At 44.0% G+C, this 15,312-nt stretch overlaps 1 protein-coding gene across 4 annotated transcripts in view; it reads left to right on the top strand.

The window, feature by feature from the left end:
- CACNG5 (calcium voltage-gated channel auxiliary subunit gamma 5) overlaps positions 1–15,312 on the top strand; it is a 57,823-nt gene that overhangs the window by 28,117 nt on the left and 14,394 nt on the right. For all 4 annotated transcript variants that reach the window (XM_035301591.3, XM_078374472.1, XM_035301588.3 and 1 more), the window contains exons 2-3: positions 13,395–13,691; positions 15,102–15,188. In XM_035301591.3, coding sequence (XP_035157482.1) covers positions 13,496–13,691; positions 15,102–15,188 — 283 coding nt within the window. In that variant the 5' untranslated portion in view covers positions 13,395–13,495. The remainder of the gene's footprint in view (positions 1–13,394; positions 13,692–15,101; positions 15,189–15,312) is intronic.

The raw sequence follows: 15,312 nt of genomic DNA, 5'->3' as shown, positions 1-15,312 counted from the left end.
CAAGGAAATGACATCAAGTGGTAACTCACATGCACAGGAAGAAATGAAGAGAACCCGAATAATTAATTAAAAGGTTAATGTGACAAATTACTTCTTAAAAGAATACCTATGTGCACTTACCATGCACCAGGCTGGGGTCTCTATTTTAAGCTTGTTCCATGTGTTACCTCATAACTCTTTAAAGAAGATGCCATTGTTCTCCCTGTTTTAATCACAGTGCCTACCGTAAAGCGTTGTTGGGAGATTGTGTGAATTCATATGCATAAATTGCTAGAACAGTGTCTGGCACATGGTCCTGGTCCAATAAATGTCATCCTGCTGGAATAGGGGTGCAGACATACATGAGGGAGGGAGGCCAGGGAGTGGGAAAAAGCCCTGGCCTGGCTTCCTTGCAGGCTTCTGAAGCCTGGGTCTGATAGATGACCACTGTCACTAGAATTAGATCAAGTCTGAACGTTGTTTCTGTCTACACACATTAACACACAGGGTACCAAGTTGTTTTCCATTTCTTGCTGGCTCTTATTGCACCTGGTAGCCGCGGGGGCAGTGAGCCCTGGGTGCTCAGCTAGAGCTGCCGGAGGTGTGAGTGGCAGAGGTAGTGGCCTGAGCAGGCTCCTAATTGCCAGCAGTTAAGACTTCATGTCACTGAATTATGTAGTTTGCACCCTCCATTGCCACTATGTTTAAGTGGAATCTAAAGGAAGAAGAAAGCATGCAATCCTGCCTTTTCTAAAGGGTGTTTTGGTTTCCACAAATGCTGCAAAATAAATATCAGTTTCTGGTGTGGTGGGAGTTGGTTGGTGGCTCCCTGCATCCCGGGGCTGGTCTTTGGGCTGGTGTGTCTCTTCTGCTGCTGGGCTCCCTGGTGTGGCCCATGGCCAAATAGAGGCTTGGCATGGCAGACAGTCGGGTTGTACCTGCAGGGCATGGCTGATGGGGTGCTTGGGAGTGATTTGAGTCATTAGTCACAGGAGCAGAAAGCTCCAAGAAGCAGAAATATTTGCTCAATAACTCATCTCTATGTTGTTAAAAAAAAAAAAAAAGGGCAGAATTTTTTAAATTTATGGATTAAATGGAAAAGAAATCTTGTCTCCATCTCTTTATAGTTACAGGTGCTGGGAAGAAGTGAATAGAGTCTGGGCTTGGGGGCTATTCACACCTAGCTATGAATCCAAACTGTCACTTCCAAGCTGCCTTAGAGATCGCTCTCTCTCTCTCTCTCTGTGTGTATGTATGTGTATTGTGTGCACACACACATGCACACATGTATATGTGAGAATGTAAACATATATAATATATAAAATGCTTATGTAGTATATATGATTACTTTTTTACCCAAGAATACTACACTTTCCCCACTGAGCACATGGAACTTCCTCATATGTAATAGTTACAGAATATTCTATTATAGGTTGAATCCTAATTTATGTAACTGGCATCACCTGCCCCCCTCCTCAGCATTTGTCATTGAAGCACCAGAGATATGCTTCCACATGCATCTTGGCATAGTTTTGTCAATATAGCCATAGAGTACATTCCTAGCTATGGAATCACTAGGTCATGGAATAATTACATGTTTAATTTTGGTGGATGTCACCAAATAGATCTGTACACTCACTCCTACCAAGAGTATGTGAGAGTGCTATGTCTTACTACCTCATCTGCCTGCATAGTGTGTGTGTGTGTGTGTGTGTGTGTGTGTGCGCGCGCGCGCGCGCGCGCCTCTCTCTCTTGGAAGGGGTTTACCATTTCTACTGGTAAATCATATGTTTGTTTTTTATCCATTAATTTCTGCTGTCTTATTATTTCCTTTCTCCTATAGTGGGGTTTATTTGCATTCTTTTTCTACTTTCTTGGGATAGGTGGTTAGTTTACTTCTAACCTTTATTTTCCCCTAATATATGCTCTTAAGGTTATAATTTTTTCTCCTAAGCTAACTTGGCTTTACCCAACAAGTTTTGATAATTTATGTGTCTATCATCATTCAATTCAACAAAGAGAACATCTTAAAATTAGAGAACAAAAGACATATTAACTTCAGAGTAATTTTACACATCGTTTAAACCCACAGGATAGTATTATCATTCCTTTTTACACTCACTGTTTTTTTGTGTGTTTTTGAGATGGGGTCTTGCTCTTTCACCCTGGCTTGAGTTCAGTGGGGTGATCTTGGCTCACCGCAACCTCTGCCTCCTGGGTTCAAGCAATTCTCCTGCCTCAGCCTTCGAGTAGCTGAAATTACCGGTGTGCATCACCACACCCAGCTAAGTTTTTTTGTATTTTTAGTAGAGATGGGTTTCACCATGTTGGCCAGGCTGATCTCAAACTCCTGAACTCAGGTGATCTGGTCTCAGCTCCAAAGTGCTGGGATTACAGGTGTAAGCCACTACCCCCAGCCTACACTCACTGTTCATTGAGATTTATCCACATAATTGCTCTTTTCATTGCTCTTCTCTTCTGCATTTCTATGCTTCAGTGCTGGATTATTCTGCCTGAAGAATCTATTTAATAATTCTTTTGATTCAAGTCTGCTGATGACAACTTTTCTCCATTTTTGTCTGAAAATATTTCTATGTTGCCTTCAATGTTGAGGGATATTTTTAGTGGATGGGAAATTCTAAGTGGACGATTGCTTTCTTTAAACATATTAAAGGTGTTTTTATGTTATGTTCTGGCATTCGTCATTCCTGTGTCTGATGTTTCATTTTTAGTCTTAGTCCAGCCTCTTGATATGTCTGGTAAGTTTTCATTGAATGCTAGACATCTGTGTGGAACTCGATAGAAGTTTTTGGCATTGTCATCCTCCCCACGGTAGAATTCACTTTTGCTTCTGGCAATCTGTTAAATAGAAGATTGCCTATATTCAGTCATGAATTGACCTGATTTGAAGATGGGTTTTAATCTTTGTGAAGGCTGATCTGTTACTTACTCACCTACAGCAGGAGCCTTCCCAGCACCCCATTTGAAAGATTGAGCTATTTACCAGACTGGTCCTCCCTGGAAAGCTCTAAACTCCAATGTTGAGTCCATAGCATCATAAGATTGCTGTACTATCTGCACCTTTTCTTCTGCCTCTCAGATTCACATTCTGTGTGAACTGGCACATACTTCAAGTGCCAACGTTGTACAAAATGTAAGGTTTATCTCAATGCATTTCCTTTATCTTTAGTTATTGACCTCTAAAATATTGGTTTCCTTGATTGCTCTCGAATGTCTTCAAAGAGATTGTATCCACCTGTTTCAGTTATTTTCAGCAAGAAAGTTGGTCCAATGCTATATAAGCTACTTCGTTCTAGCCTGAAATGGAAGTCTGAACTCTTTATATTTCCATTGATTGATTGATTTTTTCATCAGCATCAAACTGTTTTAATTTTTGGAGCTGCACAACAGGCATAAATAGCTGGTAGTTCCCACTCATTTATATTTATCTTTAAAAGAAACTCCTGGTTATTCTAAAAGGCATCCCTTAGACTAACCCCAGAACCATGTGTCATCTTCTAAACCAAACTCATTGTACTAAATTATTAAAGAAGAGTGAAATTTCCATAACTTTGCGTTCCTATTTTTAAATGTAATTTTTTTATATCAGTCTTGTTTTATGTTCATCAATATGTATTTTTAAGGCGAGGTCTCACTATGTTGCCCAAGCTAGTCTTGAAATCCTGAGCTCAAGCAATTCTCCTGCCTCAGCCTCCCAAGTGTTGAGATTACAGGCATGAGCCACTATGCCTTGGGTGTTCAACAGTAGTTTTAAGGCTTTATTTATGTAGCACTGGCATATAACTTATTAAGTTTATTTTCAATGGTTTAGCATTCTGTTACTACATAAATATGACTTATTTCATGCATTACATTTTCCAATCGGCTGCTTGTGTGGAGCTGTTTATTTTTTAATGTTATTTTTGTGTACAGCCTTTTATCTCAACACTGGTGTTATTTCTTATGTTTCTTTTCAGCTGGTTTTGATTTGGGCATCCATGTGTTTACAGTGTTGCACAGGTGGTGATGATGCACCCCAGAAAGTTTCCAATCCCTGATATAAGACTTTTTCCTTTACATAGGAGGTCCTGGAATTTTCTGGAGTGTCGTCAATAGCATAGAAGTCTCAGTCTAGCAAATCATGTAGACATAGCAATCAATCAGCCGAGCAGAGCCCAAGTTCCAAATTCTCAGTAGAAATAGTGACTCTTCTGATATGGGGTTGTTTCAACTTCTCTGTGTCCATGTAGTGGGACATCTGTTGTACTTCAGGCATCAGGAGCAGAAATGCTTTTGAAATCTTTCAAATCAAGTCTGACGAAGTTTCTAAGAATGCTGAAACAATTCATATTGTTTAATCCAGAAATTCCACTGAATTCCACCTGCAGAATTTATCCTGAGAAAATTCTTGCAGATGCCTGCAGATATTTAACTATAAGTATGGTTGTTTATTGTTGATTACAATAGAGAAAATTTTGGAAACAACCTAAAAGTTCTGGAGTAGGGAAATGGCTACATCAGTTCTCTGCAATCAGAGACCATATATATTCTCTAGCTACTAAAAACAGTGCAGAAAAAATCAATGCTATTAAGTAAAATAAAACTAGGCCCCACTATGGAGGGTATGTGCAGCATGGTCCCTTTGTTTTATTATTTTTGACCGGGTCTTGCTCTGTTGCCCAGGCTGGAGTGTAGTGGTGCAATCATGGTACCATCATAGCATAACCTCAAACTCCTGGGCTCAAGCAATCTTCTTGCTTCAGCCTCCCAAAGCACTGGCATTATAGCACTCCACCACACCTTACCTTCCATTTTATTTTATTTTATTTTTAAATTTTATTTTAAGTTCAGGTATACATGTGCAAAGTTTGCAGGTTACATAGGTAAACGTGTGTCATGGCTGTTTGCTGCACCTATCAACCCATAACATAGATATTAAGCCCTGCATGCATTAGCTATTTGTCTCGATGTTCTCCCTCCCTCTGAACCCCCACAGGCCCTGGTGTGTTGTTCCCCACCCTGTGTCCATGTGTTCTCATTGTTCAGCTCTGACTTAAGAGTGAGAATATGCAGTATTTGGTTTTCTGTTCCTGTGTTAGTTTGCTGAGGATAATGGCTTCCAGCTTCACCCATGTCCCCACAAAGGACATGCTCTAATTCCTTTTTATGGCTACATAGTATTCCATGGTGTATATGTACCACATTTTCTTTATCTAGTCTATCATTGATGGGCATTTGGGTTGATTCCATATCTTTGCTTTTGTGAATAGTGCTGCAGTAAACATATGTGTCCATGTGTCTTTATAATAGAATGATTTATAATCCTTTGGGTGTATACCCAGTAATGGGATTGTTGGATCAAATGGTATTTCTGGTTGTAGATCCTTGAGGAATAGTTATACACTGTCTTCCACAATTGTTGAACTAATTTACATTCCCACCAACAGGGTAAAAGCATTCCTATTTCTACACAGCCTTGCCAACATCTGTTGTTTCTTGACTTTTTAATAATCGCCATTCTGACATAATATGATACCTCATTGTGGTTTTGATTTGTATTTCTCTAGTGATCTGTGATGTTGAGCTTTTCTCATGTTTGTTGGCCATGTAAATGTCTTCTTTTGCGAAGTGTCTGTTCATGTCCTTTGCCTGCTTTTTTATGGGATTGTTTTTTCTTGTAAATTTTTTTAACTTCCTTGTAAATTCTGGATATTAGACCTTTGTCAGATGGGTAGATTGCAAAAACTTTCTCCCATTGTGTAGTCAGTCTGTTCACTCTGATCATAGTTTCTTTTGCTGTGCAGAAGCTCTTTAGTTTAATTAGGTCTCATCTGTCAATTTTTTTCTTTTGTTGCAATTGCTTTTGATGATTTCATAAAATCTTTGTCCATACCTGTGTCCTGAATGGTATTGGCTATATTTTCTTCTAGGGTTTTTATGGCTTTGGTTTTTTGGTTTTTGCATGGTTCCTGAAAGACAGAACCATAATTTATTTATTCCTAAGTTTTTTTTTTGTTTGTTTTTTAGATGGTGTCTCTCTCTGTCTCCCAGGCTGGAGTGCAGTGGTGTGATCTTAGCTCACTGCAACCTCCACCTTCTTGGTTCAAGTGATTCTCTTGCCTCAGCCTCCCTAGTAGCTGAAATTATAGGCATGTGCCATGTGCCACCTAGCTAATTTTTGCATTTTTAGTAGAAATGGGGTTTCACCGTGTTGGCCAGGCTGGTCTCGGACTCCTGACCTCAAGTGATTTCCCTGCCTCAGCCTCCCAAAGTGCTGGGATTACAGGAGGTGTGAGCCACCTCACCTGGCCACGTTGTGCTACTTTCTAATTTCAGCCTTGTACTGAGATGGCACAAAGTTAGCCCAGACTTACTTAATAAGACTTTCATAAGTCTTCACAATAACTCATATGAAGTTACTCCTGTTTTACAGATAAAGAGACTGAGGTTCAGAGTGGCCATGTGACTGGCCCAGGATGGTACATGGAGAGCCAGCATTAAGTCTCAGATTTGCCTACTTCCATGTGCCATTCACTCCCCCAGGTAGCTGTAAATTCCAGGGACTACACTATGACCCTCAGATCCTCCCTCACTATCACATTCTGGACAAGGCCATGCCTGAAATTTATATCACATTCTAGGTAATGAGAAGGAGCTAAATAAGTGAGTAAATAAGTTATTTTGGCAACTTCTGTTGTATATCAAATTACCTTGAAACATAATGGTATAAAAACAACTGTTTTATTGCACTTATAATGTTGTGGGTGTGGAATTTGGGAAGTGCTTAACTAGGCAGTTTTACATGGAGTTTCTCATGCAGGTGCAGTCAGATGTCGGCTGGGGCTGCAGTTATCTGAAGGCTCAACTGGGCTGGATATCCATCCAAGGTGGCCCAATCCCATGGCTGGCAGCGTAATTGGGCTGGCAAGCAGAGCACCTGCACATACCCTCTAAACAAGTGGTTCTCAACCAGTGGTGGTTTTCCCCTCAAAGGGACACTTTGTCTGTCACAACTAGAGTGCTACTAACATCTGGATAGAGGCTAAGGATGCTATAAAACATCCTGCAATGCACAGGACAGCCCCCAGCAACAAAGAAGTATTCAGCCACAAATGTCCATAGGGCTGAGGTAGAGAAACCCTGTTCTAAAGCATGGTGGTCCCAGGGTGTCAGGTTTCTTACACAAGGCTGGCTTTTCCTGAGGAAGCTCCAGAGAGAGCCAGGTCTTCTTATGACCCAGCCGCAGAAGTCACGTAGCGCCAGGCATGGTGGCTCACACCTGTAATCCCAGCACTTTGGGAGGCCAAGATCAGGAGTTCAAGACCAGCCTGGCTGACATAATGAAACTCCATCTCTACTTAAAAATACAAAAATTTGCTGGGTGTAGTGGTAGACACCTGTAATCTCAGCTGCTCAGGAGGCTAAGGAAGGAAATTGCTTGAACCTGGGAGGCAGAGTTTGCAGTGAGTGGAGATCACGCCACTGCACCTCTAGCCTGGGCAGCAGGGTGAGACTCTATCTCAAAAAGAAAAAAAGAAAGTCACATAGCATCACTTCTACGTCCTTTATTTGCTAAAGCAGTCACAATGCTGCCTAGCCTCAAGGACAGGAGACAGGGCCCCCACTTCTAAATAGGAAGAGTGTCAAATATTTTGTGTCATTTTTTCACAACCAAAGAAGATAATGGGGATCAGCATGGTGGGAAGCAAGCAGGGCAAGGGAAGCACGAGGGGTTTTCCTGTGGTCACCAGCCCATCCTGCTGGACACTGGCCACGCTGACACTGAGCCACTGGAAAAGCTCCCAGGAGCAGCTCCTATCACTGGCTGCAAAGTCTTCTCAGGAAGCCCTACACACTAGCCCCTTTATCCAAGCACTGTGAGTTTTCTCATCCCTCCTCCCAGCAGTTGATAGCTGGTCTCTCACTTGCTCCAGTCACCTCACCTACCTCTGGGCACCTAAGCACTTTACTGCAAGTTCTTTTATTATTAGCTCGAGCAGGGGACTATGCCATTAATGATTTCATCTCCACAAGACATTTCTCTATAATTGCTAGTCATGGATAATAATTAGTGACTGTTCATTCCTGATAATTAACAAGCTAATACTTAGAGGTAATGGTGCCTGGGCAGTCATCTTAAAAAGCTCAAGAAGGCTGCCTGCTTCTAGGCGCCAGTCTTCAAAAGATGAGACTGCATGTTGGCATCTCTAGCTCAGGAGTTTAGCTGGAGACCTGCACTTTTGTTTACAAGGGCAGTGATTGGAGATTGATAACTTTTATTTAATTTTCTTCTCTGATTCTGGAAACAATACATGTTCTTTGAGAAGCTTTATTGAGCACAGAGAAATATTTTTTTAAAAATGTATAACCTAATTACCTGGAAACAGCCATCATCAACATTTTGGGTTCTTTACAGTCTGTGAATTTCATATACAGTTCGGTTTAAGTTAAATGTGTGGTGTTGCATTCAACTTCATTCATTTACTATTATCGTGTAAACATTTTCTCTTGTGGTAGCAACTTATAAAAAATGGCTCCTCTCCTATAAAGAAAATCCAATGAACATGAGATTCATACGATAGAGAAGGAACCATGTAAAAGCAGAGGCTGGGACAAGGGCCTAGGAATTCTGTCCAGACGAGGGTGTCTTCAAGGGCACTCCTGTCCCTGCTGAAGACACTGGGTGGGAGAATATGTATGCACAGGCACAACTACATAGGAGAAAAGAATTTTTTAAAAGACAGTGAACTAAGACGTTAATAATGATGGTGTTTTCAGAGTGGGGAAGTGCAGGTAACTTTCATTTTCTGTGTTATTTTCTGTACCACACACAGAAAAAAGCATTGGGTCAGCATCTAAAATATTTCTGGTGCACAGTTTTATCTTTCCAAGTAACTGGCTGGGTAATCTCAGGTACTTCCCTCTGGATCTTGATTTCCTGTGTGTGGCTTGAGGGAAATACTGGTCCTGCCACCCCACAAGGTGGGTTTCAGAATTAGAAATCCTGGGTTATTGTGTACCTCCAAGAAGCTACCAGAATGCCTGGATGACTTCCAACAATATGCCCTGTAGTTTCAAACAAGAAGCCTTTATGTGACACTTGGCCACTTCCAAAGAAATATTTCTGAATACCATGTCTCATACATTTCTAGATTGCCTGAGTGACCTACTTTGAACCCATATTTCTTCAGTAGGGAGATGATGTAGTCCAAGCATAGACTTTGGAGTTAGACCTGGTTTAAAACCAGTCTACTTCTCACCTGTGTTTTCCTGTAGGCTACTCCATATGTTTAACCCTTAGTTTCTCCATCCGCAGAATGGGACTAATCCCACCTACTCATGAGGTTATCATGAGGTCCCAAAGAGACCCTGTACATGAAGGGCTTTGCACAGCACCTGGGAGCTAACCCATACTCAGTCGATGATGTTATTTATTTATAAATAGGATTACATAATAGAAGCATAGATATAGTTTTGTAATGAACAACATTGCTGTTTTTCACCCCAGGTGGCATTCCATAAATTTATCACATACTCTGGAAATAGATGAAACTGTTTGGTCTTCCTAGGTAGACCAGGCTTTAGGATCTGCTGCTATAGAGTTTGGCAGGCAAGGTCACTTTCAGCCTCTTATTTCTTGCTTTTGTAGATTAAGATCCAATCTCCTCTCCACTTTCATCTTTCCAAATCTCCAAGACGTGAATCTTTTTCATCTCCCTGCCAAGCTTAACATTAAGATTGGCTGCTCAGCTTCGACCAGGCAACAGCAGTCGTGCTTCGGAAGCTCTGATCCATCCTCTCGGCAAGATGCAAAGGGTTTAGTCCATTGTCGCTTAGTAAGAATACCTTATGCCAGGATCATGCTTTAGAGTTTTTTCTAAGCAGTCATATCTGCTGTCGTGTTTAATCACCCCAGCAATTTTGTGGAGTGAGCAAGGCAGGTCTTGTTATTCTTCCTGGCACGGGGTATGGTTCCCAAAGTGGGTTTTGTAGAACATGATGTCATTTTTTTTTCCTCAAGTTTGGAAAATACTGAAATAAGCAAAGCTAAACAGGCTTTTCAAGCCTTTACCATAATGTGCAATGTGGTTCTTTAAGGGCTATGTGCAGTGCTTCACAAGCTGGGTTTTTTCTTTTTAACCAGAGTCACTTTTTCTAGAATATTCCATGGAAATACTGCTCCATGGAACCCACTGGATAAACTGATGGGGTTGGGAGTTTGAGAATTCAAGCCTTGAGAAAGGGCTTGGGAGTGGGGCAAGGTAAGTTTCAAATGCAGGCACCACCACTTGCCAGCTGAGTGCTCTTGTGCACGTTTCTTAACCTCTCTGCACCTCAGTCTGCTCACTTGTAAAATGGGGATGGTAATAGAGCAGTTGGGATTAAAATAAGGAGTAAAGTGCTTAACAGGGTGCCTAACAATGACGATTCGCTTTCATTATTAGTCTCTTCCTCTGCGTTATCCAGGAGAAAAACAGGCTTCAGAGAGTGTCCTAGTTTGTTCTGTGTTGCTAGAAGAGAATACCTGAGATTGGATAATTTATAAAGAAAAGAGGTTTATTTTTTATTTTAAATGTATCATAGTTTAAGTTCTGGGTACATGTGTAGAATGTACAGGTTTGTTACATAGGTATACATGTGTCATGGTGGTTTGCTGTATCCATTACCCCAGAAAAGGGGTTTATTTAGCTCTTGGTTCTGCAGGCTGAGACATTCAAGGGCATACCCCTGGCCCTTGGTAAGGCCTTTTGTGTGGCATCACAACACAGCAGAGAAGGGCAAGAAGCAAATGGAGGAAATTCGAGGCTTTATAACAACTTAGCCTTGAGGGAACTAATGCAACCCTTCAAACTCATCCAGTCTTCGAGAGTGAGAACTCACCACCCTGAGAACAGCACCAAGCCATTCCTGAGGCATCCCATGACCCCAGGCACCTCCCACCAGGCCCACCTCCCAACACTGCCACATTGAGGATCAAATTTCAACATAAGCTTTGGTGGGGACAAACCAACCTCCGTATCCAAACTATAGCACAGAGGTTAATCTCCCAGCTTTACATGGAGCTTTATGGAAGGGCTGAGAGTAAGCTCAAGGCTCTGTTCACCGTTGGGAGCCATATGACTTTGTGTTCCACTCCTCCCCTTACCCCTGCTAACCATCCTTGGGGTTTCAATTCCACTTCCTTTGGCAGATGTTGGGGCTGTGTGAGTTTCAAGTGTAAGTGACAGCGTGTGGCTAACTACTAGTATTAATATAAAAGTACCATCATTACGATGTCACTATTGCTTTCCACCAATCAGCAGCAGCCTTGCCCTGGGCCTCTGCTAGGAGTTGGCTCCTCTTCCTCAGGACCTGGGTTCTGCCTGTTGTGACACCTCCCCACCCTCAGTCAGAACGGGATGCTGTAGTTTCCCATCTTTCCAGCTCAAGAACTCTGCAGGTGGCCACACCTCTGATTCTGTCACCTCTTCCACAACTGCAAGCACAGGGTTTATAGGTGCTTTACTAGATACAAGCTGTCCTGCTCCACTGCCCACCCTCTTGCATGGAGAATGACTTGGCTGGGTGGAGAGGGCTGTTTGGTGTTTCATTTCTCCCTCCTTTATCAAAGCCGACACAGGAAGGATCACAGTGGCTTAAAGCCCTGTGCTCTCCAGCCTTGCAGACATGGACACAGACACACATGCCTCCAGGAAGCCAATGTGTGGATTGTAGATCAATCAACTTTTCCCATGATCAACTTCTGGGAAGGGCAGGGTCAGCACTATGGCATTGCACAGCTCCCGACCCCTTCTCAAAAACAGACTAATCTCTTCCCCCTCTCCTATAGCCAACTCAGACTCTGCAGACAAATCTGGCTTCTGTCCCTTTTCAGCTGTCTCAATATCCACCTGTGCCTTGGATCTCAACTGGGACATGATACCATCCCTGGGGTAGGGCCCTAGGACACCACTGGAGCCCTGATATTGATGAACTGCACCAAAGCACCATTGTGCTTCTTTCCTTAACATCACTAACATCCCATTTCGAAAGTTCTGACTTTGCCATATGGCAAGGGGCCATTGAAAGATGCTAATAGGGAGCAAACTTGCAGCCATGGCTGGCTTGGGTGATACCAGCTTTCTGAGTTGCCCAACTCCCCATCCACTTCTAGAGATGGCTCTGCCTCCTCCCTCCAGCCTCACTGGATTACCCCTTCTTGGCCTTTGTCACATCCTGCGCTTTTCCCATAGCAGTTGCTACATTACAATGCCATCACCTGTTTGCTTGGCACAGCACTTCTCAGATTTTAGTAGGCGGACAACTCACCTGGATCCTGTTAAAATGCAGATTTCAATTTAGAGAGTCAGAGAGGACAGAGTGTCTATTTTTCTAACCAGCTCTCTGGTGATGCCCATGTGGCTGGTCCATGAACTATCCTTTGAGCAGCAAAGACCAATTGTTCCAGGCCCCACTTGAGTCCAATTGTATCAGAATCTCTTGGAGTGAGAGTGGGAATCATGGATTTTTTTTTAGACACTCCCTAGGGGGCTTCTAGATTGCAGCCAGAGCATAGAAGCCCTGAAGCTAGCTATGGGCTCCATGGGGGCTGGCATCCATCTGCCTTGCTCTCCACTGTTTTCTAGCTCCAAGTCCAGTGCCTGACCCTGGCAGATATCAGCAGGTGGGGCTTGTGGTTGACCTTGCATAGACACTTAGCTTCTCTTCTCGTTCAGAGCTGGCCCCTGCAAATAGTGTGTGCTGGGCAGGCAAGAGTCAGCCCATTTCTGATTAGGTGGATTGAGGAGGCTGTCACACTGGGACCGTGGTGTGGCTTCTTGTGTTGACCCAGTTCTGCAACTGATTCAAGTCACATGAGGAAGACCCCTTCCTCCAAGAAGTCTTCCCTGCTCCTCTGCTCCTTCCCAAGGCTGCTGACAGTTCCCTGTCTGGAGCTGGCTTCTTTCAGAGGGTATTTGAGCCTCAGAATCCTTTTCAACACAGAGAAGCTCACCCAGCAGAGTTCTCTCCTCCATCCTTTCTCTCTACTTCCTGGGCAGGTCTCTACCAGAGTCCTCAGTGGGCTGCATTTAGTTGCTTTGGGGGTACCTTTGTTCTTCTAGATGGGGAACCCTTCAATGGCAAGGAGAGTGTCATGTTCATTTTTGTATCTCCCATGTCTGGCACAATGAGTTGAATGAATGAATGAATGAATGAATGGCAGTACCCAGCAAGGGGACTCCCAGAGAAGACAAGGGGGTTCTACAATGGGAGTGCTAAGAAAGCTCTGAATTGCTGCAGGGTGAGGAAGAGGGTTGCACCTCTTTCGTGATGACCTTGTGTCCCAGAAGGTTGCCTGGTGGTCTTTACCCATTCATTGAGCCAGGTGGGGGGTTGACTTTAATTACTGTTTCCTCATCTTGGTCTTCTCACAGCCGTGGGCACTGCCACCTGCTCACCTACTCTCCCTGGCCCCAGAGCCCACTCCGTGCTGGTGGAACCGTGGCGGCTGGCCACCCAGCAACAGTCCAGGAAGATGAGTACCTGTGGGAGGAAGGCCCTGACCCTGCTGAGCAGCGTCTTTGCTGTCTGTGGCCTGGGCCTCCTGGGTATCGCGGTCAGCACCGACTACTGGCTGTACCTGGAGGAGGGCGTGATTGTGCCCCAGAACCAGAGCACCGAGATCAAGATGTCCCTGCACTCGGGCCTCTGGCGGGTCTGCTTCCTTGCAGGTAAGGGTGCCAAGGGTTGGGGACAGCCCTGCCCCCTGACATCACCTGCCCCAAGAGGTCCCTCCCTGGGAATGATGGCCCAGAGATGCTGGGAGGAGACAGTTCACCATGGATGATGCCCATATATGCCAGGTGGTGCTCCCTGAAATGACCGAGACCCCATTCCAAACTCAAGTCCTGATTCTGGATGTCCATTTGAGCCAGTTTTTTTTATCTCCCAGGTATTCCCTCCTGAAAGATGAATGTAACTATGCTTTCCCCACACTTTGCTCACAGGGCTGGATGAGAATGCCTTTGCACAGATCTCAAATGCTCTTCCATGCCTTAGCTCATTGAACTGTCGATCCCATTTAATCCCCCCAACAATACTGCAAGACAGGACTTACTATTTCCACTTTGCAAATGCAGAAATGAAGATCCGAGGAGGTTAAGTCTCCTTAACTCAGCTACCTTGGCATCCACTAGTTTATAGAATAGAAAATACTTGGCAGTTTCTCTGTTATTCCCTCCATAAAATGGCACAAAGGAAACACATGAGCAGGTCCCTCCAGCTCTGCAGCATCTTAGAGATTTTGACCCCACTTCCTGGGTCTCCCTTTTTACTCACTAGGAATTCCCTGTAACTTTTCAAGTTATCTCTTCAAGAATCCTATCCTTTATCACGGCCCAAGACCAGCCTGCACAAGAAGAGCATCTCCAAGTCATACAAGACCAGCCGCAAGCCTGGGCTGGCCACAGTGTGGTCAGGACCCTGTAACTTATGTGTGCATTGGAAAGAGATGTGATTTGGCTTTCCCAGGCTTTTCCCTCCCAGCTTGATAGCACAGCTTTTGGGGGTGGAACGGGCATTGGTTCCCACCAGTATTTAGCAGGGAAGACACCTGAAGGAGTTGAGTCAGCCATGGGAATCACACCCAACTCTGACTTCTGCTCCAGACTGTGTGACATTGGTCTGTGCTTCAGTCTGAAGCAGAGTTTGAAGTCACTAGGATCTGGTTCCCAGGGTGGTTGACAAGGCATCTGGAGTTCTGCTCCATGACTCCCACACTGGAGAATCTAAGTCAGCTATGCACCATCATCAGCCCCATGTGGCCAAACACAATGAGATGGCACCAGATGTTCATCCAGCATGGAGAGTTTGCAATGCCAACCTCTTTTCACAAGACTCTCAGTGCTTGGGTCCATCCTCACAGAGGTGCTTCTCTAGGAAGGTTGTCACATCAGGACATGCCTCCACCCCTGCTGTGGGCCATGAGCCAGGGACAGGACCCCTTTAGGGTTTGGATCCAGCTCAGGTGCAAAGACATAGCAGGTCAAAGATCCTAGAAACACTTGGAAATACCATTTGAATGGACTAACTTCAAATCCATGATCAAGAAAGGCCTGGAAATGTGATTCTTGTCTCCACAGGTGAAGAGCGGGGGCGTTGCTTCACCATAGAATATGTGATGCCCATGAACACCCAGCTGACATCCGAGTCTACGGTCAATGTTCTAAGTAAGTGCCTTTAGTCTTGCAACCTGGGCCACTGGCTAGACAGAGAGGAGCAGGGTAGAGGGAAAAATCAGGATGCCAGCATATTTCTCAAGAGAAATGCCCTGAGACTCAGCTGAGTGTGCTG

This window comes from Callithrix jacchus, chromosome 5, assembly GCF_049354715.1.
Source record: "Callithrix jacchus isolate 240 chromosome 5, calJac240_pri, whole genome shotgun sequence".
Classification (NCBI taxonomy): domain Eukaryota; kingdom Metazoa; phylum Chordata; class Mammalia; order Primates; family Cebidae; genus Callithrix; species Callithrix jacchus.
This window is presented reverse-complemented; position numbering and strand designations above follow the sequence as displayed.